The sequence below is a fragment of the Pseudochaenichthys georgianus genome, chromosome 5 (assembly GCF_902827115.2).
Source record: "Pseudochaenichthys georgianus chromosome 5, fPseGeo1.2, whole genome shotgun sequence".
NCBI lineage: Eukaryota > Metazoa > Chordata > Actinopteri > Perciformes > Channichthyidae > Pseudochaenichthys > Pseudochaenichthys georgianus.
In genome coordinates, this window is record NC_047507.1 from 25423654 (window position 1) to 25445641 (window position 21988).

General features: G+C 41.4%; 1 protein-coding gene across 1 annotated transcript in view; it reads right to left on the reverse strand.

Moving 5' to 3' along the window:
- LOC117447086 (A-type voltage-gated potassium channel KCND3-like) overlaps positions 1 to 20574 on the reverse strand; it is a 111125-nt gene extending 90551 nt beyond the window's left edge. The window contains exon 1 of the mRNA XM_034083686.1: positions 19472 to 20574. Coding sequence (XP_033939577.1) covers positions 19472 to 20574 — 1103 coding nt within the window. The remainder of the gene's footprint in view (positions 1 to 19471) is intronic.
- Positions 20575 to 21988: the final 1414 nt, after the last annotated feature.

Sequence of the window (21988 nt, forward strand, 5' to 3'; positions counted from 1 at the left end):
CTCTTTGGAGTTTGCGATTCATATGAAAAGCCACATAATCGGGTAAAGAATTGTCAACAGTGTTTGAGTCAGTTTGCCAGGTCTCTGAGATTGCAATGATGTCAAAAGATCTACTTATGAGTTGAAGATATAGTTTGATTTAGTCACTATTTGCTATTTGCATTAAGGCTACAGGCAAAGTGTATTAATGAAAAGCCATTAATAGCTTTGAGTTCTATGTTAAAAAGTGTTTCGCTAGCAGCAGTTGTTGGTAAGATTTCTGAAGAAATTAGAGTCTGGGTCAATGTGAGAGTCGAAACCGTTATGTCTTATTAGATTTTCATCAAAGAGATTTAAATCCTTAGAGTTTACTCCGGTCACTGTGGTCACTAGGACTGGGTGATTTGAGTTCATAGTGCATACACGGAGGTAAATTCATGACTGATCATACAACACAGGGGATTTATTTTAACACACAGGGCAAAATACAAAACTGAATAAATAATAATAATAATAATAATAATAATTGACGTGGCAACTCTACCGTGAAGTCAACACCTCTGGCTCTTGGACTTGTTTTGTAAATTCTCCGGCCGAAAGCTCCTAATAAACCATCAGTGTTTGACATCTAAGCTCCAGCTCACCCCGTGTCTCCTTCCTGAGTCGGTGACTCCCACTGCATTGCTACACAGAATTTTTGCCCCACAAGTATGTTCAATTCTGTGATTCTGTGTTTCTGAAAATTGTCTACGTCAGACAGAACACATTTTAGTCAATACATTCTGAAAAGTACCCTGAAAAGAAGGTACAGCACCAATCAAAAACTGATATAACATATTAATATGTGCACCAAATATGAACCCAAACCTTTATGACTAAATGTTTTCAAGCTAAATGTTTGAAAATTAGGGCACATTATATGATTGCCAAATACTGTACACATTTAATGATAAACAAAATGTGAACTTTAAATCTGCAAGTGGCTGAACAGAACATAAATCCAGGTTCTCTTCTTGTCTTTCTTTTCAGTACAATGGCTGTGCACTTAGCTTCACAGCACCTGAACTTCAAACTCAAAATAAATTGTGAAAAAAGTAACCGTGTGCGGATAATAAGCCTCAGAAAGGCTCTTTATTCTGCAAATACACAGAGAGGTCACAGCAGCCTGAGATGTCAGCATAATGGGCATCCAGAGCTGTTGATTCAATTCAAGAGAGATGTGTTTGATAATGGGGCTGCAGGTCTGTGTGATTGAGGATAACAATTGTGAAAGGAGCTTTTCATGGAGGCATTGGTTCTGTTGGACGGTGATCGGTACACTTTTACTGCTTTATTTTCCCATGGTTTGTGTTAGGGTTTGCAAGGCACTTGGTAACAGTTTCACCAGAACTTTGTCAGTACATGTATATAACCAGTGGCGACTGGTCATTAGGGGCAGGTGGGGCGAGTGTGCAACTCGATTTTGACAGGAAAGCAACTGGAGACTTCTAGAATTGTGTGAGTAACATTCTGTTTTTAGACTTCTCTGTTTCAGTGTGTGTACTCTGTATCAATGCTCTGTAGTTGATCTGACTGAAATTGTGATTTTAAATCTCAAAACTGCTACAGTATCTGTCAGGCAGAAACATGGGACAGGTAATTTGACTGAAAACCTTAAAACTGAACTAACTGACTGCTAGGGTTAACTTTGATTTAAACATTTGTAGAATACTAAGAGCTTTATTGAGTAGGTGTAACAGTATTAAGGGTTAAACTCATAACTTTATAACTTAGGGTTTAATTTAATTGACTTAAAAGACAATAACAAGTCAAGAGGGAGCCAGTCTCGATTTCCTTTTGAGGGCCACCAGCTGCAGAGAGTTAACTAATTAAAGGGACGTGGCCCCACAGCTGTGAGAACTCAGCAATCAGGTGTCCATTTTAGGTAGCACTTTCCTGGAGCGTCAGACAATAGAGTCCTGCTGGAGTAAGACTGGCAAAGACATTAGAGTCTTGCGGGAGTCACGAGGGAGGCAAAGAGGAGGCAAATCCTACTTTGATTGAGCTAAGTGTCGCTGGTGTTTTATTTTATTTGGTTGTTTAGCCCCTCAGGCTATAATCATGTGTATTTTCTCCATTCCTGTTCATGTGTCTTCTCGCAATTATCACTGGCCCCGTGTATCTCGTAATCGATATAACCGGTCTGCTCTCCTCTATCCCACATGCTCCACTGAGATCCAACATCTAGTTTCAGGCGGCCTGTGGAACTGCCAGTCAGCTGTTCCTAAGGCTGACTTCATCTCTGGCTACGCTTCCCTGCAGTCTCTGGATTTCCTTGCTCTCACTGAGACCTGGATTACTCCATTCAACACATCCACCCCAGCAGCTCTCTCCACAGCATATTCCTTCTCCCATACACCCAGACCCACTGGCAGAGGAGGTGGCACTGGTCTCCTGCTCTCTCCCAAATGGAGCCCTTCCCTCTTCAAGCTACCTAACTTCACTCCTTCCACCTTTGAATTCCATGCCGTCACAGTAACCCATCCTATACAATTAACCATTGTTGTTCTCTACCGTCCACCAGGCGCCTTGGGGGACTTCTTGGAGGAATTAGATAATCTCCTCTCACACATCCCTGAAACTGGTCCTCCCGCTGTACTTCTCGGAGACTTCAACCTCCAGACAGGGAAGATAGACGAACTAACATCTCTGTTAACCACCTTTGCTTTCTCACTGTCTCCATCCCCACCAACTCATAAAGCTGGCAATGTCCTTGATCTCATATTCTCAAGGAACTGCGCTACTTCTAACCTCTCTCTAAACCCGCTCCACACATCTGATCACTTCTTCATTTCATTCTCTCTACCCCTTTCCAAACATAACAAACTAATCTCTTCTCATCCTGCACCTGTCCGCCGTAACCTTTGTTCCCTCTCCCCCTCTACCTTTGCCTCATCGGTGCTCTCAGCCCTCCCTTCCTCTGACTCGTTCCAACTCCTGCCTCCAAACTCTGCTGCAGAAACTCTCCTCTCTACTCTCTCATCCTCTCTGGACTCTCTCTGTTCTCTCACATCTCGGCAGGCTCGTCAGTCCCCTCCTGCTCCCTGGCTAAATGATGCACTGCGTGCTAATAGAACCGTCCTTCGGGCAGCAGAGCGGAAATGGTGGAAATCCAAACACCGTGACGACCTCCTAACCCAGGGGTGGGGAACCTCCGGCCTCCGGGCCGTATACGGCCCGGGAGACCATTTGGTACGGCCCTCGAGGTAATTTATAAACACCGCAAAATAATTAAACAAGCGAGTGCCTGTTTTTCCTGGCCAAGGTCAGGGTCCTTGAACACAACACAAGCCTAACGTGTCATCACGTGGTATATATCCCGTCTGACAGGGGTGCAGTTCTGACGGAGAGCACCAGAACGCCACTCCGCTCCGGCACTTCCAAAAATTGCAGTAACCATAAGGAGCCGTACACATGCTGTAGTTTTTGCGTGGCTGTGTCTTTAGTTGAAAGCCCGGTGGCGATCTGCTCATCTGTCACACTGATCATACAGTCAATAACTTTGTTGATATTAGCATCTGGTTAGCTAGCTATGCTAACGAGTACAAGAAGCTTTTTCTACAACCAGTGAGGTAAAGGAACATCTTTATATGCTCATTATAGTTATAAAAAAATAAGATAATAAAGTAAACGGGTATAAAATACTATATGACAGTAAAAAAAAGTTGTTATTAATAAACAAGAATACAATTTGAAGGAGAGTGATTTTTAAAATATCCAGAAAGAAAAATAAATCTGTTTACAGTTCTGTTTCATCTGGGTGCTGAGAGATGTATCCATAGAGCTCCTAATGTTGCTCTCAAAGTGCACCAGATTGATGCTTTTAACTTCAACATTTAAAAAAAAATCTTCCCTAGAGGAGGTTAGGTCCCCCCCCTTAAATCATGTTCACATGGATAGGAGTCTAAATACATTTGCACACATCTTGTGTCCATATCTTTCTGTGTTGGTGGTCATGCCACACCGTGCACGTGCATGCACGAGTCATGGCAAGATAGCTGGATTCAGAGGTTGCTTTTTCTTTGCACAGCATGAAAGAAAGGTGAAATGAGTGGGCTGTGATTTTAGTATTTTTAAGCAGAGGTCAATAAGTTGTACGGCCCTCGGAGGATGTTGAAAACATTGAAATGGCCCTTGAGAGGAAAAAGGTTCCCCACCCCTGTCCTAACCTATCAGGCTCTCCTCTCCTCTTTCTCTGCTTCGATCTCTCAGGCAAAAAGCACTTTCTTTCAAGATAAGATCCAATCTTCCTATTCCAATCCCAAAAAACTATTTTCCATCTTCTCCTCCCTCCTGGACCCCCCCAAAGCCCCTTCCCCCTCCTTCCTTCTGTCAAGCGACTTTGTTAACCACTTTGAAAAAAAGGTTGATGATATTCGCTCTTCTTTTTCTGACTCACCTCTACTCACCGCTGGGTCACCAGACCCTCCTTTCACCCACACACTGACCTCCTTTTCCCCTCTCTCTCCAAGTGAGGTTCTTACCCTCATTACCTCTGCCCGCCCTACCACCTGTCCTCTGGACCCTATCCCCTCAAACCTCCTTCAGACTATCGCTCCTGATATTCTACCGTTTCTCACCCATTTCATCAACACTTATCTAACTTCTGGTCACTTTCCAAACGGTCTCAAGGAGGCAAGAGTAAACCCTCTCCTAAAGAAACCCACTCTCAACCCGTCAGATGTTATAAACTACAGGCCTGTCTCTCTCCTCCCGTTCCTGTCTAAAACACTTGAACGCGCTGTCTTCAGACAACTCTCCTGCTATCTCCATCAGAACAACCTTCTGGATCCGCACCAGTCTGGTTTCAAGGCAGGTCACTCCACAGAAACTGCCCTCCTTGCTGTCACTGAGTAACTGCACACTGCTAAAGCAGCCTCCCTCTCCTCTGTCATCATCCTTTTGGACCTGTCTGCTGCATTCGACACGGTGAATCATCAGATCCTCCTTTGCACTCTCCAAGAACTTGGAGTTTCAGGCTCTGCACTTTCCCTCCTCACCTCATACCTCAAAGACCGCACCTACAGGGTTACTTGGAGAGGGTCCGAGTCCGACCCTTGTCAATTAACTACAGGGGTCCCTCAGGGCTCTGTTCTTGGTCCCCTCCTATTCTTCTTTTACACAAACTTGCTCAGATCAGTCATTAGCCCGCATGGTTTTTCATACCACTGCTACGCTGACGACACCCAATTAATTCTGTCCTTTCCCCGCTCAGAGACCCAGGTCGTCGCACGCATCTCTGCTTGTCTAGCTGACATCTCTCAGTGGATGTCTGATCATCACCTCAAGCTCAACCTTGACAAGACTGAACTGCTTTTCCTTCCGGGAAAAGATTGTCCCACTCTTGACCTAACAATCAACATTGGCACCTCTGTTGTTTCCCCGACTCAGACTGCAAGGAATCTGGGTGTGACCCTAGATAACAACCTGTCCTTCACTGCAAACATCGCTGCTACAACCCGCTGCTGCAGATACACGCTTTACAACATCAGGAGGATGCGTTCCCAGCTGACCCAGAAAGCGACGCAGGTTCTGGTCCAGGCTCTCGTCATCTCACGCCTAGACTACTGCAACTCCCTCCTGGCTGGTCTACCTGCATGTGCCATCCGACCTCTGCAGCTCATCCAGAATGCAGCTGCTCGCCTGGTCTTCAACCTTCCTAAATTCTCCCACACCACGCCGCTCCTCCGCTGCCTTCACTGGCTTCCGATAACTGCTAGAATCCACTTCAAGACAATGGTACTTGCGTACCATGCTGCGAATGGATCTGGCCCTTCCTACATCCAGGACATGGTTAAACCGTACACCCCAGCACGTGCCCTCCACTCTGCATCAACCAAACGGCTCGCTGCACCATCGCTGCTAGGGGACCCAAGTTCCCATCAGCAAAAACACGTGGGTTTGCTATCCTGGCTCCAAAATGGTGGAATGAGCTCCCCATTGACATCAGGACAGCAGATGGCTTACACACCTTCCGGCGCAGACTGAAAACTCATCTCTTTCGACTCCACTTCGAGCGATAGAACTATTAACAAAGCACTTATATACTAATAAAGGGCTGGCTTATCTAAAGCCAGTTGAGTAGCACTTGACATTTTTTTGCTCTATGAAGCCTGATGTACTTATATGATTCTGTTTTCTTCAAGTTTGTATTTTGTTGGTCGAACGCACTTATTGTAAGTCGCTTTGGATAAAAGCGTCAGCTAAATGTAATGGAGCACAGCCCCACCTAGTGTCAGCAGAAAGTATTCAAAATAATGATTACAAAAAAATGCAAAAAAGTATAAAATATATATTAAGATCATGTTTAATCATCTGATTAGTCTGTACATTGCTGTTTTAGTCTGTGTTCTTCTAATTAGTGTCTACAGTGTGTGCCTATTGAGCCATGTGGGACAACACCCGATCCTGCCCCTCCCTCTCCCTGTCTAAGTGAACGGTGACTATAAAAACTACACTGCGCATGCTCAGAGTATTGTCCTATTTAATGTGTGTGACAAAAAATAATGACCATAGGGGCATAGAGCTGCCATCCCCACCATACGTCATCTCACATAATTCAGAGCTGATTGGCTGTAAGTAAGTGTGCCGTGAAAAGTGTGGTGTGTGTGAAGAGGAGACGAGAGACGCGTCCTAAAACCCGGAAGTAAGCTGCGCATGGGTTCCCTCCACAAAAAAGCAATGAGATTTCTCCATAGGATTTTAGAAAATAGCTCAAAATAAGATCTGTGGGAAACGTACCTGTTAGATAAATGTACGTTTTGTTCAGCCGGATAATATCCACATGGCTACCCTACTTTTATAATTTTCAAATCATAAATCTATCGATTAGATTTATGATAGACTTTTAAACTACAAGAAGATAAGGAGGACTTTTTGTCCAGAAGGATCAGAGGATCATCTTCAAGTCAAGGGAAGACCGCCATTTTATTGAAAATGGGATCTTACTAAGAGAGAACAATTCAATATTTAAATGATAAAGTTACATTTTATGGGTATCCTTTTGTTGAACTGTCTGTTTAAAATTAATCGAAGCATCAGACAAAAAAAGCTTTTGAAAATAATATTTTGATTTAGGTCAAAATATAATATTTGTAAACCTGAAGAGTCAGTGCCAGCCATGAACCGCACTGCAGAAGCTTATATATAGACATCTAATTTTGTTGTGCCCCACCACTTTTGTACATATAAAAATGCCACTGTATATAACCATTGACTGTTTGCATTAATGAATAGTTAAAAAACATAGGTCTATGTACAGTATAGTCTTGTTTGAATAACCAAGCCATAAAAGGTTAAGGTTGCTGTAAACTGGTTTTCCTTTTTTGAAAGGGTTATGATTTTTTTATCCCCATGTCTCCAAAAGTGGTTTCCTGCTGTAAGAAGATACAGCTCAGCTCAGTTCAAAGTAAAGTAAATGAGATCCTAAATAAAAATAAAAATATGATTGCCAATTATGATATTACAGAAACAGTGATGTTTTCTTTTAAATGCCTTTTTCTTTATTTTGCCTTTTTCTTTGTTTGGCCTTCACACCTGGGTGCATTGTGTCTTTTGCATGTCTTATTGCAAAGCTGACGCTTTTATCCAAAGCGACTTACAATAAGTGCGTTCGACCAACAAAATACAAACTTGAAGAAAACAGAATCATATAAGTACATCAGGTTTCATAGAGCAAAAACATTTCAAGTGCTACTCAACTGGCTTTAGATAAGCCAGTCCTTTATTAGTATAGAAGTGCTCTGTTAATAGTTCTATCGCTCGAAGTGGAGTCGAAAGAGATGAGTTTTCAGTCTGCGCAGGAAGGTGTGTAAGCTATCTGCTGTCCTGATGTCAATGGGGAGCTCATTCCACCATTTTGGAGCTAGGATAGCAAACCCACGTGTTTTTGCTGATGGGAACTTGGGTCCCCCTCGCAGTGAGGGTGCAGCGAGCCGTTTGGCTGATGCAGAGCGTAGTGCACGCGCTGGGGTGTACGGTTTAACCATGTCCTGGATGTAGGAAGGACCAGATCCATTCGCAGCATGGTACGCAAGTACCAGTGTCTTGAAGTGGATTCTAGCAGTTATCGGAAGCCAGTGAAGGGAGCGGAGGAGCGGCGTGGTGTGGGAGGATTTAGGAAGGTTGAAGACCAGGCGAGCAGCTGCATTCTGGATGAGCTGCAGAGGTCGGATGGCACATGTAGTGTTTTGCAACCATCACTTTCAGCAGTGACACATCAAGAGACACATCTGTTCCATTCTTCAGTACCTTTCGACTTGTCTCTGCTTTTCATGTTGAAAAGCAGCATCATTGTTCACTCCAATTTGGTTGCACTTCATTTCTTTTTTTCACAGAGCACAGCTGGAGGCAACACAAATCAGATTCAGGTCAGACAGACAGACAGACAGCCGTGGCTTTAATGGCAACAATAAATGACAGCAGCTTGTGTATTATACAAAACAGTTATGACGTTAATTGTTACATCAGCATAGTGCCACAGACAGTTCAGCTTCTGAGTGTTTAAACAAGATGCAAGATGTCATATTCATTATTAGATTCATTAAAGAGTATACACACTATGCTATAGCCAATTAGGTTTTTTAATACGATAAGCTGTCACTTTAAGCGTTCAAACTGTTCAAGGTGTCATATTGAGTTCACACATTACACAATGTTTTCTCGCACTAGGTGAGTTGTTTGTTGGACAAGAGCAGTCACTTTGCCGCACTTAGGGCATACATATACTGCTGCTCTACCACCTGTCATCAGATATATATTATATAGTTCCTTAAGCATTTAACATCAGTTTCCTTGGGTAAGTTTTAGAAAAATATCACTCGTCACCCTGCTTAAGCTTCAATATCAGGATACACTGTTGCCATCCGGGCGGAGATATCGTGCCCCTTATTTAAAAAAGAACAGATCTAGGCTGTCTTTCGTCCCACAAGCCATCAAACTCCTGAATAAATTATGGCTAGGACGCCCTGTCCCCCCTATTTCGCAAATGAGGGCCTATAGGCCCCTTGCCATGTCTGCCGATATCTGGTTTTCTTATGTCTGTTTGTTTTTATCTGTGTCTATGTTGTTGTTAGTGATGTATTGTCTTAACTTTTTAAATGCCTCTGTGATGTGCTGCAACCCATTTTCCCCTCGGGGACTAATAAACGAATACTACTACCACTACATGTATTTATTATCCTTGGAAGAATGGAAGTAGTCATCACATATACAGAGCATATGGGACAACTAGTTCCCCTAACAGTGTCCTTCCCATGCCTTATATACAAGACAGGGTGTTATTCAGTCACAAGATACACGTATACCGGTTCAAAGCAGTATTCTGGCCTTAGTTCAGATTAGCTAAGGCCCGCGTCAGAAATGATCATGCTTGTCATATGCCTATCTCCATAGAGGCTGAATCATCATGTTAATCGTTGTCACATACACTGAACAAAAATATAAATGCAACACTTTTGTTTTTGCTCCCATTTTTCATGAGATGAACTCAAAGATCTAAAACATTTTCTATATACACAAAATAACCATTTCTATCAAATATTGTTCACAAATCTGAAAAGATCTGTGACAGTGAGCACTTCTCCTTTGCCGAGATAATCCATCCCACCTCACAGGTGTGGCATATCAAGATGCTGATTAGACAGCATGATTATTGCACAGGTGTGCCTTAGGCTGGCCACAATAAAAGGCCACTCTAAAAATGTTCAGTTTGATCACACAGCACAATGCCACAGATGTCGCAAGTTTTGAGGGAGCGTGCAATTGGCATGCTGACAGCAGGAATGTCCACCAGAGCTGTTGCCCGTGAATTGAATGTTAATTTCTCTACCATAAGCCGTCTCCAAAGGCGTTTCAGAGAATTTGGCAGTACATTCAACCGGCCTCACAACCGCATACCACGTGTAACCACACCAGCCCAGGACCTCCACATCCAGCATGTTCACCTCCAAGATCGTCTGAGACCAGCCACTCAGACAGCTGGTGCAACAATCGGTTTGCATAACCAAAGAATTTCTGCACAAACTGTCAGAAACGGTCTCAGGGAAGCTCATCTGCATGCTGAATCCCGGTTTTCACTGTTCAGGGCAGATGGCAGACAGCGTGTGTGGCGTCGTGTGGGTGAGCGGTTTTCTGATGTCAATGTTGTGAATCGAGTGGCCCATGGTGGTGGTGGTGGGGTTATGGTATGGACGACGAACACAGGTGCATTTTATTGATGGCATTGTGAATGCTAGAGATACCGTGTTCATCATGAGATGAACTCGATCTTTGAGTTCATCTCATGAAAAATGGGAGCAAAAACAAAAGTGTTGCATTTATATTTTTGTTAGGTGGAGCTATCATATGGCTAAAACAGTGTGTCCTGACACTCTTCTAGGTAATCAAACATCCTGTTATGTACACAGTTATGTAGGGCCTTTGTTATCATGTGCTACTCTGATATTGGTACATTCAGTATTTTCCCAACAGTAAGATAACAGATAACTATTGTTGCTACCTGTAAGCTAAGAATAATTATTTTCTTCATTTATCTTTAGAAGCCTTGATTTGTATGAGTTTTTACAGGACATGTACTAAGTGAATTAGTGACTCAAGCCAGACATGTTCTAGTCTAATGATCGACCATTGCTGCTGATTCCTTTCTATATCGACATTTTCAGATTACCAAATTTTAAATGAATCTACACAGAGTAGGGATTTCTGGCCTAACTTCACCTACTTACAAGAAAGCATGGAAAAGTAAGTTCATTTTAACGGTCAAAACTCCAACATAATTGAAACTGTTCTTATAACTGTTTGTGTGGCTCTGACCCTTTCATGCAGCAGACTAAACACCACCTAAATTACGCTGAACTTCACAAAACATCGCTGTGTGATGCCATTCCAATGCAGAATTAACACTTGGTACCTGGAGTTCACCTCCTGGTCACTGCCACCACCCACCACCGCTCCCCGGGCGAGTACTAGCATGGGTTCAAATGCAGAGGTCCAATTTCACTGTGTGTTGTACTGTGTGTATGTACATATGGGACAAAAATAAAGAGGGTTTCATCCTCCGATTCTTCTTATTCTGTTGTATGTCACTAGGGAACAGTTTACACGTAAAAGACCCTTTGAATATGAATACCGTGTGTGCCCCAATTATGAAACCCACAAATGTTGATTACTTTTGCTGTCCATTCAGAAAGCTCATTATGATCATGAATCTCCTGTCTTGCTTGGTGAATGTTTGAATTAAAAACATATTCGCTTTCAGTTGTGATTGTGAAGGGAGGTATATAAAACTTGATTCAAATAAATACTAGACTTTATATATTTTAATAATATCTCAGGAATTCTTGCTGCATATGAATATATATATGATATTTAAATGTGAAAAAGGACTATATCCTGGAGCTCCATTTGAGAACATAATGGACTGGTTTTATTTATAATGTCATATTCATAGGTATATGCAACCCTAAAGGGAGAACTGTATAGGACACACACAGAGGCAGTGAAACATTCACTTACATATTATTTTATACAAGCATGGTTTTGTCGTAACAAAACAGAACAATCAAAAGTTTCCTTGTTTCTGTCTCTGTGTTATGCACTTAGTTTCATTTTCACTATAGGGTCAAATGTTCTTTAAGAAGCTGTAACAGTTCCATCGCTCATCCCTGTCCTCCTTCGCAGCACGTTGAAGGTTATTAGTACATGTTCTTTACCTTTCTCTGAGCTAAACCCCTGCCAGCTGTGTTGTGAGATAAGGGCCAAGTATCTAAAAATAACCCTCTCATTCGGGGTACAGAGCATGCCGTGTCATTCACGGTTCTCCTTTGTCCCCCAATACAAACATCTTGAGATAACATGCTGGAAACTCTATTAGATATCATCACGTCTTCTGTCTTCCTCCTTGGCTTCCTGCCTTCCTTTTCTTTTGATTTGACGTTCACTTACTTCCTTTTCCTTTTTGCCTAACGCCTTCTACTCGCATGACTTTCTTCAGTCACCTCTATCTCAGCCTGTTTCCTCCCACTAAGACATTGTTAAAATATTGAAACATGTTCTTCTTCTATGCCTTGCTCCGTTATCTTAAAATCTGTCTTCACTACTCCTCCCTTTTTCAACTGTGGCCTTCCTCATTCAAGCACAAACTCACCCACACACACTCATCTCGCTCCAAGGCCACTCCGCTAACAGCCTGTTACTACTTTCTCTTTGGGTGAGAAAAAACATGAGACTTTTTATGGACAAGATCTTTACAACATGCAATCATCACCTTTTACTTCATGTCACCATACAAGAGAACTTCAACAGCAGCATGTTTCAAAGGGTGCTTTATGTGTACATTTGTGTCAATCTCTTCTTGTTTCTCGTGACAAATATTTGCATCCACTACCAAATACACACTCCAGCTGCTCTTTTTAGATTTGTTTCATAACCGAATCACACTTAAACAACCACTAAGTGATTTGTTAAGGGGAAAAAATATACTTTAGCAGGTTTATTATAGGCTTTTGAAAAAATGAAACAAAGCACAGGTCCCACTGCCTTATTGCGTACTGTAGCGGTTAAAGCTGCAGGCAGTTATTTTACAGTCTGCTGTGTTTCATCAACGCTTGTGAAAAATGAAAAAACAATCATTATATTATTCTGGCAAAAAGAAAGTCCTAAATAATTACAGGTATAAAGAGATAAAGAGATGAAAGACAATAGATGTGAGAACAAATTTATTGGAGTCCAGTGACAGCAGAAAACGAGAGGGAACAGTTCGGCCTTTTCAAGCCAGATTGCTCAGAAAGTTGTGAACATGAAATAATTTATTAGATTTATTAAAAACTTTGTAATTTATAACGACAGTTTTATAAGGGGCTGAAAATCAGTTAGAGTACAAATGAAGTTGCAATTTAATGATTAAGTCGATAAATGCCACAGTAGTTTTAAACTACCAAGACACTAGATCATGGCTCAGTATAATGTTTAATACAAATCCCTTAAATCCAATTAACGTTCGACTGTACAGTTCCCTCAGTTCAAGAACACTTTTTTAGCCTCTTCAGCTCTTTCTTTCAGTTTTATGGCCCACAACTTTACGATTATGGTTCAGTGTCACTGTTCATATAAGCATTGTTTCCAGTGATATCAGGCCCCTACTTTCAGGAAAAAAAACTCTGGTAGAGCAAAAAGGAGAGTAAATATAGCTATTGCCATCATTAAGTGGCCATATTACTTGATCTGAATGCTCAAACTTAAAGGAGAGGAGACAGACTATTTGTATTGCTTTAATGAAATATGTGAGGTTTCAAATCCTCCATTGCACACCAGGGACAAATTGCCCTTGCTATAAAACCAGAATGACACCCATTTTGTGGTAATTTAAGGAAGACTGCTCTTGCCAGAATATAGCAGCCTAAGAGTCCGAACTGAGGCCAGAGTATTGTGAGATGTGTTTGAGCCACTTTCGAGCTGTGCCCTGTCAGTGTGACTGCTTATTCTGTGCCTATATCATGGTTCACACAGAGGCAGAAGATTTGATGATTCAACAGTTCATTTTTGTTCACATGATCTGCTGCTCCCCCCAAAAAAGGTAAGTCAATGGCAGAAGTAACGCATCTTACTGTAAAAAAACAGCGCTACAGCCTTATCAGCCGATTTCTTTTGTACACTGCCGTCAACTAAAGGTCAGCATGCGAATGTTTTTTTGTTAAGGACAGTGTGTGAGAGAAAGCTCATGGGACACTGGGATAAAACTATGGCCGTGTTACCACACAGAGAGTGAGAAATAGCAAGAAGGAACAGAGGTCGAAGCTTTCCAGACCCCAATATCCTTTGCACGTTTCATTCTTTTTAAATGAGTTTAGGTGTTAAATGGACCTGTGTTGGAGCTAAATTAAATTCCACAGCTATCATTAGAAAGGTTTCTATTAAAGAGCCTTGAGTTGGGAAATTGAACTTGGCCCGATAAGGCAGGAATATTTCTAATTTCCTACAAGCTGCACTAGTTTTGACCCCCGGGACTAGCAAGGCTACACAATAGCCCATTAACTCTATCTGAAAGCACAGAAAAACAGCACAATATGCAACCTCTGATGAATCGTGTGAAAGAACATTCCTACTTTCAAACTATGCAGCTCCACATTCCAGTGGTGGCGCAAAGCTCCTGAATTATTAACAAAACAATGTATATCATTCCAGAATTAATGGCTGTCAAAACTCTTCATTTCTGTTGCCATTTATCCATTATTTACAGTTAGCACGACACATCAAGCAAACAAACATTAGGAACACAGAAAGTCATTTACATATCAATCAAAGAAGACGTAAACTTCAAACCAATCCTGTTGTTTTCACACAAGGAGATACCACATTTAAGTCAATGAAGACAAAGGATACTTAAGTTATTACATGTCTACTTTTCAAACTAAAATACTCAAACACTTTTGATTAACTCCCAACATAAGACACTTTGTTCTACCTAGTGTTAATTAATCATTTTTGCACAAAGCCGGATGCCCAGCTAAGAACGCCATTAAGAATACCTTTCATCAGAACCAGGCCGGAGATTATTGCTTCCTTTGTTGGCACCAAACTCATTGCTTCAGACTTTCTTATTGAAGTTTCACATTGCCATTAAGATCAGTGGTCAAGTTTGACAATTAACCTTATTTACTCAAATATTAATGAGCAACACAAACATCAAGACAAAGAAACGACAACAAACTAATGAGTAGTTGTTGAACGATGCCAGCTTCCAAAAGATTCAAACTAAAACACAGCGATGTAAATGCACACAGTGAAAGCAGTCTGTGTGGCTACTGTCTTCATCGGGATAGACATGTTAATGCACAATTGTTGTGCTCAAAGGTCAATTTTGAACAACCGATCAGTCAAGCCAAACATTCTGCATTTTGTCACTTTTTTGTAATATTGATGGAAATGAAATATTGTTTTGGTTAAAGTCTGTTAAAAATTCGATAAAATACCTTGGGAATTTCTGATGGGTGTTTTTTTCCATTTTGTAACATGACATTTCTTTGTACTTGCCTTTTAGAATTACATATCAATTATTTTCAGAACAGAAACCTCTATAACACCATATGTCAGTGCCTTTCAAAACTCAATACAAATTACCCCGACAACATTTCACTACTCCTGCTTTTTGACCTTGATGGACGTGGGCTATAATTACAAAGGCTGCTTAGTCAGAAGAGCGTTAGACATGAGTGTAAGACACAATTTTAGGCATTTGTTACTTGACGCAATTGTTTCTCTCTTTTGTTGACTTGTTTACCCATACAGAATATGGCCCGAACAAACATGGGCAGATGACAGAATTTAGATGATGCAGATCCGTGTGGCAGCAAAGACAAAGGAAGTATAAAATGTGCTTAATTGATTCACAAAAACAATCTCCCTAGATGAATGGATTGTTAAAACAATCATTACGTGCAGCCTGTGCATACAGTAGTGTACTCAATGAATGTTGACACTGTAACAATACTGGAGAAAGAGTCAAAGAAAGTTTAGTTTGGCCTTTTCTCACCACTTCCTTCTCGGTGCGACCAACCCTGCATTACAGAGTTTATGTGAACCTGAGGCCCGACTCCTCTGACCTCCCTCTTCCTGCCTTTGGCCCCTAGGCCCAGTCCACACTGTCTAATGGAGATCAGAGAACGCGGAGGGGAGCGAGCTAAAAGTCTCTCTGAAGAAAGAAGCAGATTATATATAGCCACTGATTAAGGCAGGGATGGGAACATGACCTACATGCATAACAACATTTTCTCTCACTTTCTGCTACAGAACACGCCTCCGTCCAGGACCAGGACTCTACAACTGGGAGAATCACTCTAATTATAACACCAGAGTCAGATTTCAATGCACACCTCATTAATATATCTCTCATTATTGGGTTCATAATGGTTTTTTGGAGGCGTGGGATTCTTGGGAGAGCCAGTGACGAACCGTTGCTTCCCATGCAGGTAAAACAAAACTGCCATTATCTTCCATTGTGCCTGTTAGATTATAGTTAAAACAGATAACTTCCTTTCGCACACAGAGCCTGCTCCTAAAATAGATACTCCTCTGGGATACTCAGGGGGACGAGGGGAGGAAGGGAGCAGAGCAAGAAAGGTAAGGAGAGAAAGAAAGGACTTTCTCCTTCCTCATCAATCTGTCTGGTTCTGTCCCACTGATTCCTATGACCACGTATCAGATCTGCTTCAACAGCAGTGATACCGGCAGGCAGCCGCGGCGAGTGCACCTTGCTGGGATTCAATCCAGATCCTTTTATCAGCCACCTGAGGTTGATTTAACACCTATGTTCCTGGATGGTAAAAAGCATCTGATTATACAGCCAGTCAGTCCCTTTCCCCCCCCCCCCCCCCTCCTCTCCCTCAGCTCCAGCCCATTACCTTCAACTGCTGCGCTGCGCTGCGCTGCGCTGTCTGGGCTCACTCAGACACGGAGAGGATGCAGAGAGGCAGGTCAAAGTCGCTGTATGTGTGAACGGTTCAGCATATACATGTGTGTATGTGCTCTTTGGGATGGATATATTTATCTGATTAAAACGCTGTAAGGCTTGACTGTAAGCTGCCAGAAGTGTTCACATTGTTGCAACATTTATTTTCAAATAAAATGTTTTCATTATGTGCTTTTGGAATAAATACATCTTTATTTTTGGGCCTTTACATTGTTCATTACTGTTTAGTTGTTTGTGAGTCTTATGTCAAACGCCAGGTTTTAGCGCAGATTAGGGACTACCTCATTGGGATGGCATCTCCAAATACCTTGCTGAGGAGTTGGAGGTGTGCAGCTTGTCTCCTGTAACTCTTCCTCCAACAGCTCACTGTGGCTGCTCCTCCTTGCTATATTTAAACCTGATCCACTGTCAAATGACCAAAATGCCCATGTCTTGCCAAGAATATGTTATTTTCTCTTGTGACAGCTTCAAAATAAAAGCAGCCTTGTGTTCAGCTGAATTCAAATAGATTGTTTTACAGTCTCATTTAGATAATTGTATGAAAAAGCATGTGCATGGAGTTGTTGGCTGCCATAATTGTGCTTACACAATGCATTATGCGAGTGTAGGATCTAATGTTTTGAGGTTGAACTCAACTCAACCAAATGTATTAAAGTGCAGTACTAAAATTGGTGGATTAACCCTTTAATGTTGGTACATCTGGGGTATAAATGATGGAGATTGCAAAGTGTTTTAGAGTAAAATGATGTCCATGTACTATATGTGTGTTTGTTGCCCAATGCTCTGGATTCGCTTAAAACTCTCAGTAAACCAAAAACATATTCCACAATATTGTGTAAATCATCATGACATTTGATGAAAACCTGCCTTTTTTGTCATAATAAAGCACATACTGGTTTGGATCACTGGGGTTGTTCTACATGTTATATACTGTAGGGACTGCAGAGACTTATTTCCCCTGTGGCTCTTTATATGCATCGACAGATGGGTTATTGGTGACTTCATCACCTGAGCATGGAGGCAACAAGCAGGAGGGCAGACTGAGCCTCATGAAAACTGCTGGCTGTTCACTTGCAGTTGTAATTATGCACAGATTAGCCTCTCTTATTGCAAACTAAAGAGTAGGTGGGGGAGAACATACTGTGCTAAGCACCAGTATTAAATATAATTTATCTTCACCTACTTGCTTTTGTTTTGCTTGCGTGGGTTTGAGTTCTTCATAACAAAGACTCTAGTGTTTGTTTTTTGAGTTTGTGGGGGGGTAAAGCCCTTTATTTTGGTTGTTCTGATCAAACGAGTTTACAGTGCATGGTGCCGCAGCTGGCTATTATGCAGGTCAGATTTAGATTGTCAGTACAGTACAAAAGCTCAGAGATTTGCTTGTAATGAATAGTCCATTTAAAATATCCCTCTTAAACACTCTCAGCTACTTGCAGTAAGAATTCAAGCTTTCCCTCTTGATTATTGGCAGCACTCTGACACTAAAAATTATGTATAATGCAGTTTGGAAAGCATACAATAAGCAGATTTTTGTCCAAAAAGACAACTTTAAGTCTTAACATAAGATTTTTCAATGAATGCAGACCTAAGAGGCTGTATATATGTTGAATTAGAGTACTCACACAACGATTGCATAAGCTTTGAACATTGATTGTTAACAACTGTCCTTGGTCTGTGATGAATATCACTACAGACCGAAGTGTATATAGATGGTCAGTGCAGCCGTCTATTGTGTGTTGGACATAATAGCTCCACACTTGAACACATTGTTCAGTGTTCACAATTTACACAAGGCTTTCACCTTGGAATTTCTATCCTTTTGTACGTACAATACAAAAGCTCCTCTTATAACACGTACCACACACACACACACACACACACACACACACACACACACACACACACACACACACACACACACACACACACACACACACACACACACACACACACACACACACACACACACACACACACACACACACACACACACACACACACACACACACACACACACACACACACACACACACACACACACACACACACACACACACACACACACACACACACACACACACACACACAACTGTAGCATAGTGAAGGTCAACAAGCCTTTTAAGCCATTATGCTGCAGAGAGACAAATTAAGGTATTCTTCTGATTAGGAGAACCATGCTTAACTTTTCAGTTGGTTTTAAACACAACACTTTGACGTGACTTTGATGTGCAGCTTGACACAACACATAATGCCAGTCCAGTATTCTTAATTAATTGTAAGGCATTTTCACATACAGAAATACGGTACAAAAATTGAAGTTTTTCTCTGTAAACCAATTAAACTGAACTACTCTTATTAATACATAATATGTTGTGCCATCTAACTGATAAAGTATAAATACTGTAAGTGGACAATGTAAAAAGATGTGTTGGTTTATCATAATGTTTTACAAGATTAGTAATATGTATACAGCCATGCTCTGTGTCTTGGATTAGGTTTAAACTGAAAGGGAATTTATATATTTCTTAAATGTTTAGCATAACTTTATTTTATTTATTCAACCTCAGTCTCCTTATTTGGTAAGCTCAAATAAGCTATAGAATGCTGTAGCATTAGTCTGAATGCTCTTTTTATATTCAATGAGTTCTCATAAATTAATACTTTTTTTTTAAATACACACAAATGCAAATAGTGCATTTATTATTATGTTCAGAAACATTCCCTTTAGTTCTGCAATCACCAAATATACAGTACAGCAGGAAAGAGACTGAACTCCGCTCACCCTGGTTTGGGCGATGGACACTGGCTGCATGGTGTGGGTGGTTTGTTGCCCCTTGATACACTGACTGGCACATATTGACACATTACGCACACACACTAGGTACATCCCCATTAAGAATTTGCTTTAAGTTTGCTTTTGATTTTATATTTAACTTTCAATTGAAACATAACAAAGTAGAAATAAGACAGCAAGGGTTTTTTACTCACCCCAGTGTAGTCATTGTCACAATAGTGTACCAGAAGGAAGCTGGGATGCTGGTGAACTTGCTGGAGCTGGAGCCCTTCTCTGCGTAGAACATGACCGTGGCGAAGATGATGATGGCCATGGTGAGCGAGAAGAGGAGAAAGCCTAGCTCTGAAGCACAACTCTTGAGTGTATAACCCAGGATCCGCAGGCCCTGCGAGTGACGAGAGAACTTGAAGATACGAAACACACGAAACACGCGCAGCGTCACGAAGGCGCCGCTCACGTCTTCGTTGTTACTCATTACCAGGCCGATGTAATATGGCAAAATGGCCACCACATCGATGATGCTCATCACTGAGCGCATGAAAAGGTAGCGGCTTGGAGCAGCAAACAGGCGCAACAGGTACTCCACTGTGAATATCATGACGCAGGCGGTGTCCATGCAGAAGAACGCCACTGTGTAGCGTTCACCACATGGCATGTCTTTCTGGTTGGCGGTGACACCACAGGGCACCGTTTCTACCACATTAGTGAGGACAGAGATGGCTATGAAGAAACCAGTGACATAGTAGAAGACCAGGGCCATGGTGGAGGTGTGCGGGTTCTCAAAGGCTCGCCACATTGTCTCCCTGCAGTTCATGTTGGGCAACTTCATGTCCTTGTTTTCCTCCTGATCATCTTGCAGCCTCTCTAAATTCTCCCTCTTTCTGTCCTTATACTCTTCATAACAGCAGTCGCCGATGATTTCAGGGATGATGCCGAAGAAAGTCAACTCCTCATCGTAGGCTGAGATGCACTCTTGGCGAGGGTAGTGGAGCTTCCCTGTCCGGTAGAAGTTGAGGATGCTTCTGAAGGCATCAGGGTCCCGGTCAAAAAAGTACTCCTTGATTTCATCATTGTAAAAGAAGTCTTTTTCAGAGCTGCCTAGCAGGGTGTCAGGAAAGCGGTCCAGAGTGGTTCTCCATGTCTGAAAGCGACGACCGCTGACATTAAGTACGATCAGCTCATCCTTTCTCTTACGGTTTTCCTTTGGTGCAATAGGCATGGGGCAGTTGGCAACAGGCATCCATCCGATGGCTGCTGCCCTGGCAAAAGGCAGCCAGGCTGCTACTCCTGTCGCCATGGTGAAGTTGCGTTCAAAGTGGTCCTCCTCAACTTCAGAGTCGACTCTCCTCAAAATCAACTGACATCTAAGGGGTTAAATCAAAACAAGAAGAGGAAATAAAAGCTGAAAACACAACACAAGAAATGTTGAAATCATGTCACTAAAAAAAGGCAGCATGAAGCTTTTGTCACGTTTTGTTCCAAATTAGTTTTAAATCTCTCTTCAATTTTCAGTCATTCCCTCCTGCTTTCAAATCCATCAGAATCTACCCCAAATCTCATCCAATTTTGGGGACAAAGCTTTAAGGCAACAGCTAAAGCAGTAGTGCAGGGAAATCAGAAAGGAGGATAAAGGTGAAGTCTAGCACTATTTCAGTTTGGATCTGCAAAGATGATTCCACCAATCAAAACGTCTATTGACAGACAAATGATTGCCAACTTTGTTTGATAATCAATCAATCATTACATTTACTTTTCATGCCGAATGGTAAATCATGGTTATTTAAACCTCCCAGATAGAGATTTCCTGCTTTTCTGATTTAAATATTAAGTTTAATATATTTGAGGTTTGGACTGCCAAAAAAAAAGACATTTAAAGACATCAACTAGGATTTGGGGAAACTATAAATGGACATTTCTCCCAATTTTCCCACAATTGAAAAATGATTTGCTGATTAGTCGATTAATCGTGAAAATAATGAAAAATAATTGATTGTTACAACCCTTGTTCAGATCTCTTCAGGTTTAGCACATAACCTCATCTTTAAATACCCCATTATTTAGAGTAAGGGATAAAGCCTGAAACGGATTGCTAACACTGTGACTGTTAAACATTTTTGAGTTTCATTTGTGAAGGAGACGAACCCATATTAGCTACAGACATTAATTCCTCCAGTTAGATGTTGAGGAATAATGTGGTTAATCAGTTCAGCACCATCAACTCAAAGACACAAAAGCCCAACCCTATCCTGAGCAGCATCACTATCTGACCGATAGGGAGACGCGCTTAATATAGGCACTGAAACAAACCTGTTGCATCAGAATAAGGACGAAACTGATCCAGATTGGAGATATCCTTACAAAATGTTGGTTGGTTTCATTTTAATAAATGCATCATTTTAGAAATAACCTTAATCACCCGGTCAGTGACAGTAGCCTACATTTACAAGTAAATTATGTTTACACATTACACATATCTGCATATAGCCTACGCTTAATTTACATATCAAATAAATGCTTTCACACATGTTTGGTACAGTACTTTTTGCATGCAAGTAGCTGACTAACTTCTACACGAAATGCATTTAATCAACTAACGTATGCTATTTTTAAACGAACCAAAACATATTCTAAGAAATACATTGAGACCACAGCACATACAAACACTCACCGATAAAGTGGAGAGGGACACAATCCCAACTCTTCCAAACCAG